At 37.3% G+C, this 14,068-nt stretch overlaps 1 protein-coding gene across 4 annotated transcripts; it reads left to right on the top strand.

Moving 5' to 3' along the window:
• The first annotated feature begins 3,935 nt into the window (after positions 1–3,935).
• LOC111368762 (protein transport protein SEC16B homolog) lies at positions 3,936–13,429 on the top strand. Of its 4 annotated transcripts, none has more exons than XR_002698040.1 (14): positions 3,936–6,269; positions 6,356–6,676; positions 7,267–7,395; positions 7,472–7,594; positions 7,725–7,895; positions 8,079–8,204; positions 8,304–8,438; positions 9,006–9,133; positions 9,215–9,323; positions 9,456–9,770; positions 9,902–10,057; positions 10,166–10,464; positions 10,935–11,530; positions 13,107–13,429. XR_002698040.1 is itself a non-coding variant. In XM_022990189.1 (13 exons), exons 1-13 carry the CDS (start codon positions 4,551–4,553, stop codon positions 11,446–11,448), a joined length of 4,245 nt encoding a protein of 1,414 aa, XP_022845957.1. In that variant the 5' UTR covers positions 3,936–4,550; the 3' UTR covers positions 11,449–11,885. The 4 variants fall into 4 exon arrangements, 1 of the variants encoding a protein (XP_022845957.1); XR_002698041.1 differs by lacking the exon at positions 13,107–13,429 and adding an exon at positions 11,937–12,259 and having other exon boundaries at positions 9,908–10,057; XR_002698039.1 differs by lacking the exon at positions 13,107–13,429 and adding an exon at positions 11,937–12,259.
• Positions 13,430–14,068: the final 639 nt, after the last annotated feature.

Raw genomic sequence — 14,068 nt, 5'->3', positions numbered from 1 at the left:
ATAGAAAGGTATGAGATCACCTATATAAGTGTGAAATGGGGCCGTTTCTACGAGAATTCGAGGCTTAATTCTCTTAGAGCACTTATGAAACCAAGAGTTGTCCAGGGCCAAAATGGACTCAACCATGAGAACCGAATAGGTTAGATGAGTCATGGTGTTGGTACAGTTGTTTGGTTTTACACGAACGGCTGGATGGTTCAAGACATCGCGTTCACCAACTAGCCTAGTAAATCCGATTGTATTCAACTAAAGAAGGTTCAAGGCCACAAGCTACCTATCTTGATGCTACGACTTGTCGTGTGTACTCCGTTTGTTAGAGTCTGCATTTCATTTTCATTGCATTCGCTTTGTGTTGCGCATATCGAGGAATTTCCATTCATGTGGGGGATTGTTGGATATTGGTTAAATAAATTGAGAATTGAAAATCGATTAAAGTTCGTATCGAATTCGGCCAAATACTCAAAAGCTCGACTCAATCCGTTTAGGCAAAATTGTTTGCCACTTCGCCGCTTCGGGGCGCACAAACGGGGATCGACCTGCCCGGTCAGGTCGCGAGGGTCGGGGGCAACGCCCCCGAAAGAGAATTTTGATTTCTCTGCATGTATTGAAGGGTATATTTGGCATTTCGAAAACCAATATCGGATGAATGAGAAATTACGAAAAAGACCTCAACGATTAGTGAATAGACACCTTTTCATAAATATGCATTGTTTGGAAATGGTGCATGGTTTGGTCTCAACCATTTCGTCCACACCCCTTCATGGTCTATAAATAGGACCCTTTGGGTGTCCTATTCCTCACAGTTTGATATGCAAAACGTTTCTCATCCTCTCTTCTATCCAAAATCAAAATCATTTCGTTTATTTTGATTTTCTTTCATTTCATCCTTGGAGTACATAAGCCTAAATTGGTTCGTTGTACTTGTGTTTTGGAGTGCTACAAACACAAGTGTAGCCGTTGTATCTTGGGAGTCGATTGTCGAAATCCGTAGGCACCGTTGCGGGGCAAATTCGATTTAAGGACAAAGAGTCCAACTCTTGCCTCGGCTTTGTCACCATCATTATACTTATTTCAGCGTCACTATTCACAAAATTCATCCAACAGATTTAATGGTTTCAGTCATTGTATATTGACTTTGCAACCGATTTATTTCTTTTTAAAGATCATAGTTGAAACTAACTTAGTATTTACGAAATATATTGAGATCTTGATCTTCATACTAATACAATTCATTTCAAATTTTAGTGCACCATTGAATTAGTGAGTGCATACGATAAATTAACGATTTCAATTATTATATATCGACTTTGCAATCCATCTATTTCTTTTTAAAGATAAAAATTGAAACTAATTTAGTATTTAAACAATATATTGAGATCATGATCTTCATACAAACATACTTCATTTTAAATTTCTGGGGCACCATCTTAAATTGAAAGTTTTATAAAGTTCATTAAGTGAGTGCATACAATGATTTAACTATTTCAGTTAGTGTATATTGAATTTGCACCCGATAAGTTTCTTTTTAAAAAAGGTAAAAGTTAAAATTAAACAACATCTGGAGATCGTGATCTTCGTAAAAACAGGAATCATTTAAAATTTTGAATACCATCTTAGGTTGGAAAGTTTTATAAAGTTGAACAAGTGAGTTTATACGATGATTTAATGATTTTAGTTTTCGTATATTCATATTTGCAATTGATTTAATTTATTTTAAAGAAAAAAAATTGAAATTAACTTCGTGTTTAAACAAAATATTGAGATCATGCTATTAATTCAAACACGCTTCTTTAAAAATTTTTGGGAACCATCTTACATGCGTCTTTTTAGTTACTGTATATTGACATTGTAAACAACTTGTTTCGTTTTAAAAGTGAAAGTTGATTGTGATTAAAATTAGATTATTTAGTAGACTGTGATAAAAAAATTTAAAATGTGTTATTGAAAAATTGTGGGACTCGTGAAAGATGTAGTTGATAATGATTATTTGACTTTGACTTATATTAAAATCAGATTGTGATGATTTTAATTACAACCAAATATGGACTTACAACTTGTTTGAGTCCCATTATTTAGAAAAAATGCATTTTTCTACAATATTTTGATATCATTTCAACCACACATTCTTCAATAAAATAATATTTTACGTAAATTCAATTTTTTTCTTATTTTTTAAGCACACATTTTCCATCAATACACTATTCAAATATTCATTTTTTCTTCAAAATGGGGCTCAAACAAGGGCTTTATATTTAAACAATATAGTATACGAATAAGTGACGCTTGTTTGCTAAAATACTATACCGCAAGTGCACGAGTCGCGCACAAGTAATAGAGTAGACTTTTTGAGTCCGAGTCGATATCTCGAAGAGCGTTTATTCCAATTACAAAGGAGTTGATTCGAAAAACGGTCAAGACACACACAATTAATCTCTTTGAATTTGAAGATTAAAAGAAAATGATTCTAAATATTCAAGTGAAATACCCAATTGCAATTATGATAGGAGTTAGATTTTAGTTAGGTTAGGATTCATGATTCCACTTGCCTGTCATTAAATTAATTCCTCAAAACAATTCAATAGAACATTGCTCACTTTTTTCAACAAACCCGATTTTCCTACTTTAGTTAATTATCTTTCTCAAGTGAAACTAACTCTAATCAATTGGTTTAACCTATTATATCTCTATGTCGATTAAAAACAATCGAAAACATTAAATATCAATGAAAATAACTCAAAGGGTTACATAGGGTTAGGAATATATTTCTATTTCCACAAGAACCTAGAGTTTCTACCACCTTAGTTTAAAATGTGCAACAATTTCTCAATAATCACACAAATCACTAGAGCACTCAAAGCAATGGTTAAAACACAAGAACATAGTATTAAATAATGGATAAAGAAATTTATATAGTTAAGCCAAGTTTCTTCATTCATCCCAATACCAAAATATTTAGCCCATTGTGTCTAAAAGACACAAGAGGGAGTGGTAAAAGAAATACATCACAAAGTTAAAAAATGATAATAAGAAATACAAGACAAAATACAATAAACCTGTCTCTTGGTCGAATCCTTGAAACTTGCTTAGTGTTGGTCTTGATTCTTTCAAAATTTTCCCTCTTTTGTGTAGTATCCCCATTCTTTCTCTCTTGCCTCCCTTTTCTTTTAAAGCTAGGGTTTCAAGTGAATGAAGAATGAGAGAAAAAATGTTCAATTCGCCTTTTAAATGGCCCAAAAATCGTGTTTTATAATTGCAAAATGATCCCCAACTACAAAAATATAGTAAAACAGGTCCTTAGCTGTGGCAGTGTTGCGATGGCGCTGCAACGCCATAATGGACAGAGGTGCGGTGCCGCTACAATACAACATCACATTTTTCAGTATTTGCAGCTCAGCTCCTCCCCATGTTTGCACTCTAGATCCCTCAACTTTGAACTTGTACGTTTTAGTCCTCAAAAATTAAATTTTCTTTCAATCACGCCTCATATTTTGCAACATTGGGTCCTTAAAATTTTGACACTTGCACACTCTGGTCCTCGAATTCATGTTTTTGTGCACTTTTGATCATCTTTTCCTTCATTTAGCCATTTTCTCCTCCAATTTGGGATTTTGACCTACAAACACTACAATTATACAATTATAAATAGAAATTTGTTCAATTTCATCAATAAATAGCCCGTTAAAGTGCCTAATAAGCGTGTTTTTACACACTTATCAATGCTACGTATATATAATGGTGTAAATCAGGACGTACACCTTGACGTGGATAACACGAATACTAAAAATTTTCAAAATAGGCACATGAATTGATTGTACACCCAACTCCACCTAATTGTGCACCATGTGCCACACGTTCGCTGCATGACTCACCTATAATATAAGCCGACTCGTATTAAATTAACCCTACATTTATAAATGCTGCCAAATCTACTACTCTTTCTCCATCCTCAAAAAACACACATCGATTTTAACTCCAAAATTTCCGCAAAATTTACTGTCCAATTTCCCACCATTGATTAATTAACTCGCAGTAAAAGTAAATTCCTGTAGCAGGAATTTATATTTAGGAATCAATTTTTTATGTACATACTTACACACAGAATTGTAAGAAACCAAGATTTTTTGTGGGTTGTGAAGACCTCTAGGTGCGAAATCAGGGGCTTGTCTTCTCCCTCCGTCTGTCTATTTTCTCTCTCTCAATTCTTATTTTCTCTGTAGAAAATACAGGCAGAAACCATTTTTTTAAATATGCGTGTATTTCGTTTGAATTGCGAATTATCAATTTGATCTGTTGTTTGAGTGGTTTCTCCATGAATTTTGTGTCGTCCGTGAGATGGGTTGCTTTTGAATTAAATCAGAATTTGGGAGTTTTATGTGTTTCTTGTTCATTTGATGGATGTGGAATTTGGGTGATCTGAAAACCCTTGATCCTGATTGATTTGGATTTTTTGTTTTGGAATTTGGTGGCTTTTGTTGTTGGATCTGAGTATTGTTAGCTCGAAGAAATAGGGTTTTGATTTCCATTCTTGTGTGAAATTAGGGTTTGAGTAGATGGCTTCAAATCCTCCTCCATTCATGGTGGAGGATAACACTGATGAGGATTTCTTCGACAGATTGGTAAATGATGAAGATGATGTGGACTTTAAGGTGGTTAACACATTGTCGGCAGTTGTAGGCCCCTATTCTGCCAACGGGAATGAATCCGATGAGGCTAAGGCCTTTGCGAATTTGAGTATCACTCAGGTTGATAATAATTGTGAGTGTAATGATGCTAATGACGAAGATGCTGATAACACTAGTACTGGGATTGATGGTTTAAGCAGGATAACTGAGAAAGTTGGGAAAATGATGGTGGGGACTGTGGAAGAGAGCATAAGTACATTAGAGTCGGAAAAGTCATTTGAGTTTGATAATTTGATACACAAATCAGAGAATGGGAATGGAGAGGCTGAGGTCTTGTCCAATACCACTGTGATGAGTAAGAACGATGGTGGATTGGGGGGTGCGGGAGTTAAAGAGGTGGATTGGAGTGCATTTCATGCTGATTCAGCTCAGAATAATAGTCAAGGGTTTGGATCCTATTCGGATTTTTTCACTGATTTAGGAGGGGATATTGCTGGTGATGCGTTTGGAAATGTGGGGAATAGTTCACATTTTGAGTCCAATGTTGCTTCTGGGAATGAAGTACATGAAAATTCAACTACCTACCTGCAGAATCAACAGGAATATAATTACGGTACAACTGCAGATCAGAGTACAGCCGGTCAGGATATGAGTAGCAGTCAGTATTGGGAGAATCTTTATCCCGGATGGAAGTATGATCAAAACACTGGCCAGTGGTATCAGGTGGATGGTTATGATGCAGGTGCGAGCGTGCAAGCAAATGTTGACGCTAATTTGACTTCTGATTTGGTGCAATCTCACAGTAATGAAAATGTCTCTTACTTGCAGCAATCTCTTCAGTCTATCGCTGAGACTGTAGCTGAGAATGCTACGACTGAGAGTGTTACTAACTGGAATCAGGTATCACAAGCGACTGGTGATCCTACTGAGACTGCATCTGATTGGAATCAGGCTTCACAAGCAAACAACGGATACCCACAGCATATGGTGTTTTATCCTGAATACCCTGGTTGGTATTATGATACTATTGCCCACGATTGGCGCAGTTTGGACTCGTACGCTTCAACTGCTCAGTCCGCTCAAGCTCAAGACCAGGTGAATCAGAATGGGCATGCGCCGCATGCCTCGACTGAAACATTTGCTGATAACAATGATCAGAAGACATACGGTGGATATGACCAAGTTAATAACCATGAAACTCAAGGTTTTAGCAGCCAAGGCCAGTATCAGAACTGGGCGGGGTCCTTCAGCAATTACAATCAACAGAAATCAGCTATGTGGCAGCCTGAAACTGTTGCCAATGGTGACTCTACTTACAGAAACCAACAATTGGAGACTCAACATGGGCAGGACTTTATTGCTGTGCCACAAGGTTTTGTTCCTCCTGGGAATTTCAGCCATCAGTTTAATCAGCCGGGAATCAATCATAATGAGCACAAACATGTCCCAAATGAATACTATAGCAATCAGAGTAACATTAACTTTTCACAGCAACAATTGCAGAGTGCCCACCAATTCTCGTCTGCTCCTGCTGGAAGATCATCTGCAGGCCGCCCTTCACATGCTTTGGTAACTTTTGGTTTTGGTGGAAAGCTCATTGTTATGAAAGATAATAGCACTATAGGGAGTGCAACATTTGGAAACCAGGTTAGTCTGAGATTTATATTTTTCTAGTTTTCTTAATAGTATTACTTGTACTCCTCGCTGAAAATGTTCTTGTAATTTGTGTGAAGAACTCTGCAGGAAGTTCAATATCTGTTCTCAACTTAGCAGAAGTAGTCAATGAGAAAGTCGATTCTTCAAGCATTGGAATGGGTGGTTGTAGTTATTTGCGGGTTCTCTGTAAACAAGCCTTTCCTGGTCCTCTTACCGGTGGAAGTGTTGGTGTTAAGGAGTTGAACAGATGGATTGATGAGCGGATAATGAACTCTGAGTCTTCTGATATGGATTACAGGAAGGGAGAAATATTGAGGTTGCTCCTGTCTTTGCTTAAGATAGCCTGTCAGTATTATGGAAAACTTCGATCTCCTTTCGGTACTGATGCAGCTTTGAAGGTATGCTACATATTTTTCGTGTAAATGCAGGGTGGTTTACTTGACGTTCCTGACTTTATCATCACATCGGATCTAATCCCCTCAATTATTTTCCGATTGATCTGTATATATCATTCACACATCCTTGAGTTTTGATGCACTACAGAAGCATAGGTCTTGCTCAAATTATGGAAAATTTGATTGGCCCCCGGTGAAGATTGTTCACTAGCTGTATTTGTTTGGTTTGTGCACAAAACTTGGCTTTTGGAATATATTTTAAGAAAGTTAAAAGTTATCTTAGTAAATATGTCTTGAGTTTCTGGATATTTAATTCAGTAAACAATTTGGCTTGTTTCTATGATGTCAAGTTGCCTGGGTAAATATCACTCTTCCTACAGTCCTACTATACTCTCCAATCAGTATAGCGCATGGGGTTAGGAGAATCCTGTGTACCGTGGGTAATTCTCCGTAGTCTCTAAGGCCTTTTTCCTGGAAGATGTCTCCTTTTAATTTTTTATTTTTATTTATTATGTTTTGTTTTTTTTGATCGAGATATGGTATTCACTAATCTGGTATTTTATTTTATTCTCTATGATTTGCCACTTCGATAGGAAGGTGATATTCCAGAATCTGCAGTTGCCAAACTCTTTGCATGTGCCAAAAAGACTGGTACACAATTTAGTCAAAGTGGTGCTGCTTCCCACTGCTTGCAGCAATTGCCTTCTGAAGGACAACTGCGGGTATTTGATCGCTGCCTGTGAGTTTATTGTTTTTTGTACAACCCATTATCCCTTAAATAACTGGCACATGTTTTAGGCCACAGCTGTTGAGGTTCAAAGTCTTCTGGTTTCTGGAAGAAAGAAAGAGGCTTTACAATTTGCACAGGAGGGTCAGTTGTGGGGTCCTGCCTTAGTTCTTGCAGCACAATTGGGTGATCAGGTTTGTTAGCATGAGAGTTGTTTTCTTTTGCTGGCCAATAGAATGGCTTGAATCATATCTTGATAAATACAATATTTATACACATTCCTGTCAATTTTTTCTTTTATAACCGATTTATGGGCCATTGCAGTTCTATGTTGACACTGTGAAGCAAATGGCACTTCGCCAGTTGGTAGCAGGGTCACCTTTGCGAACATTATGCCTGCTAATTGCTGGTCAACCAGCTGACGTCTTCTCAGCAGATTCCACAGCTGATGGTAGCATGATTGGTGCTATAAATGTGCCTCAGCTACCTGGTCAAGTATGCAATGAATCTTTCTGTTGAATATATGTGTCTGTAGATTGCAATAAAATTAACTTGAAGATCCTTTTAATATACATGTTTTATTTCTTTCTCAAGTCCTCTATTTGATGAAATTAAAAGAAATTTATCTTAAAGTTTCAAATTATTAATTCTTTATGCTTCTTTTGGTTATTTACCCAGTTTGGTGCCAAAGGCATGCTGGATGACTGGGAAGAAAATTTGGCTGTGATAGCTGCTAACAGAACAAAAGATGATGAACTTGTCCTTATTCATCTGGGAGATTGTTTATGGAAAGAGAGAAGTGATGTATGTTCTCGTCTGCTTTTCTGGATGTGGTTATTTTTTATTTTTCACATTTTCATCCTGACTTGGGTTCTTGTGTTGCTTTCTGTGGACATTATTCAGATCATAGCCGCTCACATATGCTATTTGGTTGCGGAAGCGAATTTTGAGGCATATTCAGACAGCGCCAGGGTTTGTCTTGTTGGTGCAGATCACTTAAAATTTCCACGAACGTATGCTAGTCCAGAGGCTATTCAGGTTGGCTGAGTTGGTGGTGATCAGTAATGCATTGTTTCGCTCAAAGTTGTCAAAATGCTTTTATGAGCACGTAGGAAATGCCCCCTGCATAGGTGATGGGGTAATTTTATCCGCAGCATTTTAAAATAGGAGGAAAAGACAAAAACTGAATAAAAGCACGTCAAGCAAGACCTATTTTAGCGCCACACTTTTTTCCACTCACTGTTCAATATTTCCCTCTCCATTGGTCTTGTATGGCATATGTTTTATATAGCTATCGGAGCGTAGACAGTGCTCAAAATGGCACAAAAGTGCCCCCCTCAAGAACCACGTACAGTTTATATGCATATATGCTGACACTTGTATAAAGGTTTATATTGCATATAATGATAAATTCATAGAAGTCTTATTTAAATGAACTTAGCCAGGCAATTGTTGCCCAGCAGTGGGACCTGGCCTGGGCACCTAGGTGGTACTAGCGACAATTATGGTGCCAGTTGCCTGGTCATAATGCATTGAGTCTGCATGCTTGTGTTTATTTGGTTTTATTAGTGATGAGACTAACTTGACCTTTGCATGTTTGGACAGAGGACAGAGATATACGAATATTCAAAGGTGCTAGGAAACTCTCAGTTCACCCTTCTTCCATTTCAGCCGTACAAGCTCGTATATGCGCACATGTTGGCTGAAGTTGGGAGAATGTCAGATGCATTGAAGTATCTACCATGCTACTAGTTTTCAGTTAATTTTTTCATATTTTGCCTTTTTGGTCTTAACATAACTCTTTAATAATTCAGGTATTGTCAAGCAGCATTAAAATCACTTAAAACTGGTCGATCTCTCGAGGTGGAAACGCTCAGACAGTTAATAACATCTCTTGAGGAAAGGATAAAAGCTCACCAACAGGTATTTCTATATCCTATAATTTGCATTTTGACCAAATTTTCTAGATGACTATATATATAGGAAATATTTGGATTGGAAAATTATCAATTTTGACCATTTTCATTGTTACTGTTCTTGACTTCCTGAATGCAGGGTGGATTCTCCACAAATTTAGCCCCTGCCAAATTGGTGGGTAAATTGCTCACCCTTTTCGATAGTACTGCTCATCGGGTTGTTGGTGGCCTACCCCCGCCTGTGCCGACTGCAGGTGGCACTGGACATGGTACAGAGCATCATCATCAATCAATGGGACCTCGGGTATCAACTAGTCAATCAACAGTGGCTATGTCATCATTAATTCCTTCTCAATCCATGGAATCTATAAGTGAAGGGGCAGCCGATGCCAGTAAAATGACAATGCATACAAGAAGTATTTCAGAACCTAACTTTGGATTTAGTCCAATACAGGTTTATTTCTTCTTTTAATCTCAGTGCCTCACATTCCACTCAATAAATTCCGACTTTACTGATTGATTGATGTGTTGAAACATTATTGTAATTTGGGTAGAGCACGTATGAGATCTTTCCAATTTTTGTAGGGTCAGGCTGATTCAGTGAAGGGAGCTAATTCCACTGGTGAGCAAGATAAAGAATCAGCCGCAGGAAGTACAACTCGTTTTGGCCGTTTTGGTTTTGGATCTCAGCTACTGCAAAAGACTGTAGGTTTAGTGTTGAAGCCCCGTCAAGGTCGCCAGGTAAGTTGATCGAGTTATTTGTTTACAGTAAAATTGTCTCAGACTAGTGCTTCAAAATTTAAATTTGGTTCCTATGAAAGTTTTCTTACGATTGTACTGATTCTGTAGGCAAAATTGGGTGAACAAAACAAGTTTTATTATGACGAAAAACTTAAGAGATGGGTGGAGGAAGGTGCTGAAGCTCCAGCACAGGAAGCAGCACTTCCACCCCCACCACCAACTTCAGTTTTCCAGAATGGAACATCAGATTATAACTTAAAGAGTGCATTACAAGGTGAAACTTCTCATAGCAATGGAAGTGCAGAGATTAAAAGTCCCAGTGGTCCAGATCATAGTTCAGGAATGCCACCACTTCCTCCAACCTCCAATCAATTCTCAGGCCGTGGAAGAATGGGTGTTAGATCAAGGTAATATAAAAATTCACTCTTTTTCGTGCCATCATGGACTTCATCAATCTCGATTCTATTTGGATTAAGTGATGCGGAATATTAAATGTCCAGAAATAGTCCTAGAATGGCTTACAGTGCCATTCAATTTCTGCATTAAATTATATTCTTGCAAACTTGCTGTAGAGAGTTGTGTTTTCCTACTGTTGCCTGTTTGAAATTGTTTCTTGTTTAGGTGAACTGTGGAAACAGATATAGTGATATTGTTTAGAAGAGAGAGAAATGAAAATAAAAAATAACATGAACTGCCTGGGATGTGGTGCACATATCATTGCCTCAGCTCAATTCTGATTCGTGTATCATTTTGTCTTCTATAATGTGATATAAAAGAGAAATAAATGAAAAAAATATAAACTGCCTGGGATGTGTTCTGCATGTCCTTGGTGTAACAGTGTATACATTGATGAACTCTTATTTATTGCGTTTTGCAGGTATGTTGACACCTTTAACAAGGGTGGTGGCAACCCAACAAATTTGTTCCAGTCTCCATCTGTTCCTTCTGCTAAGCCAGTGAGTGCAGCCAACCCAAAATTCTTTGTGCCATCATCCGTACCCTTTGTTGAAAAGTCCGTCGATACCCCTGCAAATACCATGCAAGATACTTCATATACTACTGAAAATCCTTCTACTCCAAGTGATTTATTTTCGTCTCCTGCACTTCCATCTTCCATGGCCATGCAAAGATTCCCAAGCATGGGCAGCATCTCTAACACGGAGACTACGAGTGGCAATGGCTCGTTTTCAGCTCATTCACGGCGTACAGCATCATGGAGTGGAAGTTTTGACGGTTCTTTCAGTCCTCCTGATAAGGCTGAAGTAAAACCTTTGGGAGAGGTATTGGGAATGCAACACCCTTCAGTCTTCGCGCCAAAAGACTCTTCTTTAGTGCAACCGGGAATGAATGGGCCTGGCTTTGGGGAAGACCTTCACGAAGTGGAACTCTGATGCACTATGGATGTAAATAGTAAATTTTGCTTCTCTTAAGTTCGTCATGCTGCTAAAGATTGTGCCCAAATTTTCTCACCAGGTATATTTTGTTCGAAGGAGACCCGAAGTTTTTCTTGTTTTTCTTTGTTCTTTTTCTTTCTTTTATACTCTCAATTGTTGTCCCTTCTCGTTCTCTATTATTATCTTCACACCGTATGTTGAAAATCAGTTGTTACCTAGCTGTTTGATGTACTTATAGAGATAGATTTCACTCGTCTCCTCAAAGTTAGTGCCGTGCTGTTCTCATAATATTGGCATACCGCAAAGAAATAGTTCAAACTGTACAGTTCATTTGTTCAAGGAATGTAACTTCTGAATGAATTCAAGAGAATGGACACTGTATCAAGTTCAACTACCAATTTAAACAAAATAAAATTCAATTTGTTTCAGCAAAATTTTTTGCCCTGTTGTATTTGTTTATCCTCAGAGTGATTTCTTGTCTCCAGGCTGTAATGATTAAAGCCGATCGTGGTGGCATATGCCATTTTACATTGTGGTTGAGCAGGATAATGAAGAGAGCGAGAATGATGAAAAGCTTCTTCACTAGGATTATACCATATGTATGGAAGGACTGCTTATTTAAATTACGTCAAATTTGTGCTAATTGCATGGAGATACCGAGTAAGAGAAACAAAGTGGATGTGTGATGTTGAGCAGCTCATATTTTGAGTGGCTCAATGTAAAATTTTGTGATTTGAATGAACGATTTTATTACGTGTATATAGAATTCAAGAAGGTAAATGTTTCACTGGCCACTGAACTTTACTCATGTGTCGGCTTACTTATCAAACGTCCCATTAGTTTCTGTCTCACTCTATTAGCCACTGGATGAAATCCGTTAATAAATGTGCTTACATGGCTAACGGTGAAATGATGTGTCCAATTAAATCGCTCCAGATGACAAGTTCCAAATCACTGCTTTGTCTTCAATTCATTTGCCAAACAAGCCTTTCCCACCCATATGACACACGACATTAATCCAAATGAAAACCCAAAGCTTGAAATCAATTTCTTTCTGAATTGAAATTTCAAATTTTTTTCCGAATTGAATCCTCTATTAGGCAAAGTCTAAAGTCCTTGAAGCCTAATCCCCAAATCAAGATCATCCTTAAACCAAATTGCCCATCCGTTGAGGTTGATCATTCTTGATCGTGTGCACATGGGTGATTAGCTTAAGGTAATTTTTGGATCAAGCTGCCTTCATTTTTTCTCTCTTCAATTCATTGATGCATTCGGATGTATGAAATAATTTGAATTTTCAGGAACGTAATTTTTTAATATCAATTCTTGTCCCTTCTCGTTCTCTATTATTATCTTCACACCGTATGTTGAAAATCAGTTGTTACCTAGCTGTTTGTTGTACTTATAGAGATAGATTTCACTCGTCTCCTCAAAGTTAGTGCCGTGCTGTTCTCATAATATTGGCATACCGCAAAGAAATAGTTCAAACTGTACAGTTCATTTGTTCAAGGAATGTAACTTCTGAATGAATTCAAGAGAATGGACACTGTATCAAGTTCAACTACCAATTTAAACAAAATAAAATTCAATTTGTTTCAGCAAAATTTTTTGCCCTGTTGTATTTGTTTATCCTCAGAGTGATTTCTTGTCTCCAGGATGTAATGATTAAAGCCGATCGTGGTGGCATATGCCATTTTACATTGTGGTTGAGCAGGATAATGAAGAGAGCGAGAATGATGAAAAGCTTCTTCACAAGGATGATACCATATGTATGGAATGACTGCTTATTTAAATTACGTCAAGTTTGTGCTAATTGCATGGAGATACCGAGTAAGAGAAACAAAGTGGATGTGTGATGTTGAGCAGCTCATATTTTGAGTGGCTCAATGTAAAATTTTGCGATTTGAATGAACGATTTTATTACGTGTATATAGAATTCAAGAAGGTAAATGTTTCACTGGCCACTGAACTTTACTCATGTGTCGGCTTACTTATCAAACTTTATCAAACGTCCCATTAGTTTCTGTCTCACTCTATTAGCCACTGGATGAAATCCGTTAATAAATGTGCTTACATGGCTAACGGTGAAATGATGTGTCCAATTAAATCGCTCCAGATGACAAGTTCCAAATCACTGCTCTGTCTTCAATTCATTTGCCAAACAAGCCTTTCGCACCCATATGACACACGACATTAATCCAAATGAAAACCCAAAGCTTGAAATCAATTTCTTTCTGAATTGAAATTTCAAATTTTTTGATCGTGTGCGCATGGGTGATTAGCTTAAGGTAATTTTTGGAACAAGCTGCCTTCATTTTTTCTCTCTTTAATTCATTGATGCATTTGGATGCATGTAATAATTTGAATTTTTAGGAGCGTAATTTTTTAATATCAATTTTGTTTATGTTCTGTCTCGGATCTTTTGAAAATACTAATCGATAGTTACTATATTTTATGTCATCAAGGAAAAGTGTCCATGATTCTATGCAGATCTGTTATGATTGCTAGAGCTAAGCGCTTGTAAATTGCATTCATTGTAGATCTGTCATCAAACTTCTTGTTTAGTTAGTGCTGATATCGCAAGACCCAAAATATGCTCATATCTTATCATTTTCAC

Source organism: Olea europaea, chromosome 19 (assembly GCF_002742605.1).
Source record: "Olea europaea var. sylvestris chromosome 19, O_europaea_v1, whole genome shotgun sequence".
Lineage (NCBI taxonomy): Eukaryota > Viridiplantae > Streptophyta > Magnoliopsida > Lamiales > Oleaceae > Olea > Olea europaea.
The sequence above is the reverse complement of the archived record's forward strand: the minus strand, read 5'-3'. Positions and strand labels throughout refer to the sequence as shown.

What these genes read in the sequence shown, in the direction of transcription:
- LOC111368762 (XM_022990189.1), top strand. Translation starts at nt 4,551, where the DNA reads ATGGCTTCAAATCCTCCTCCATTCATGGTGGAGGATAACACTGATGAG. An exon ending in CTTCTGAAGGACAACTGCGG is followed by an intron (nt 7,396 to 7,471) that starts GTATTTGATCGC and finishes CACATGTTTTAG; the next exon opens with GCCACAGCTGTTGAGGTTCA. An exon ending in AGAATGGGTGTTAGATCAAG is followed by an intron (nt 10,465 to 10,934) that starts GTAATATAAAAA and finishes TGCGTTTTGCAG; the next exon opens with GTATGTTGACACCTTTAACA.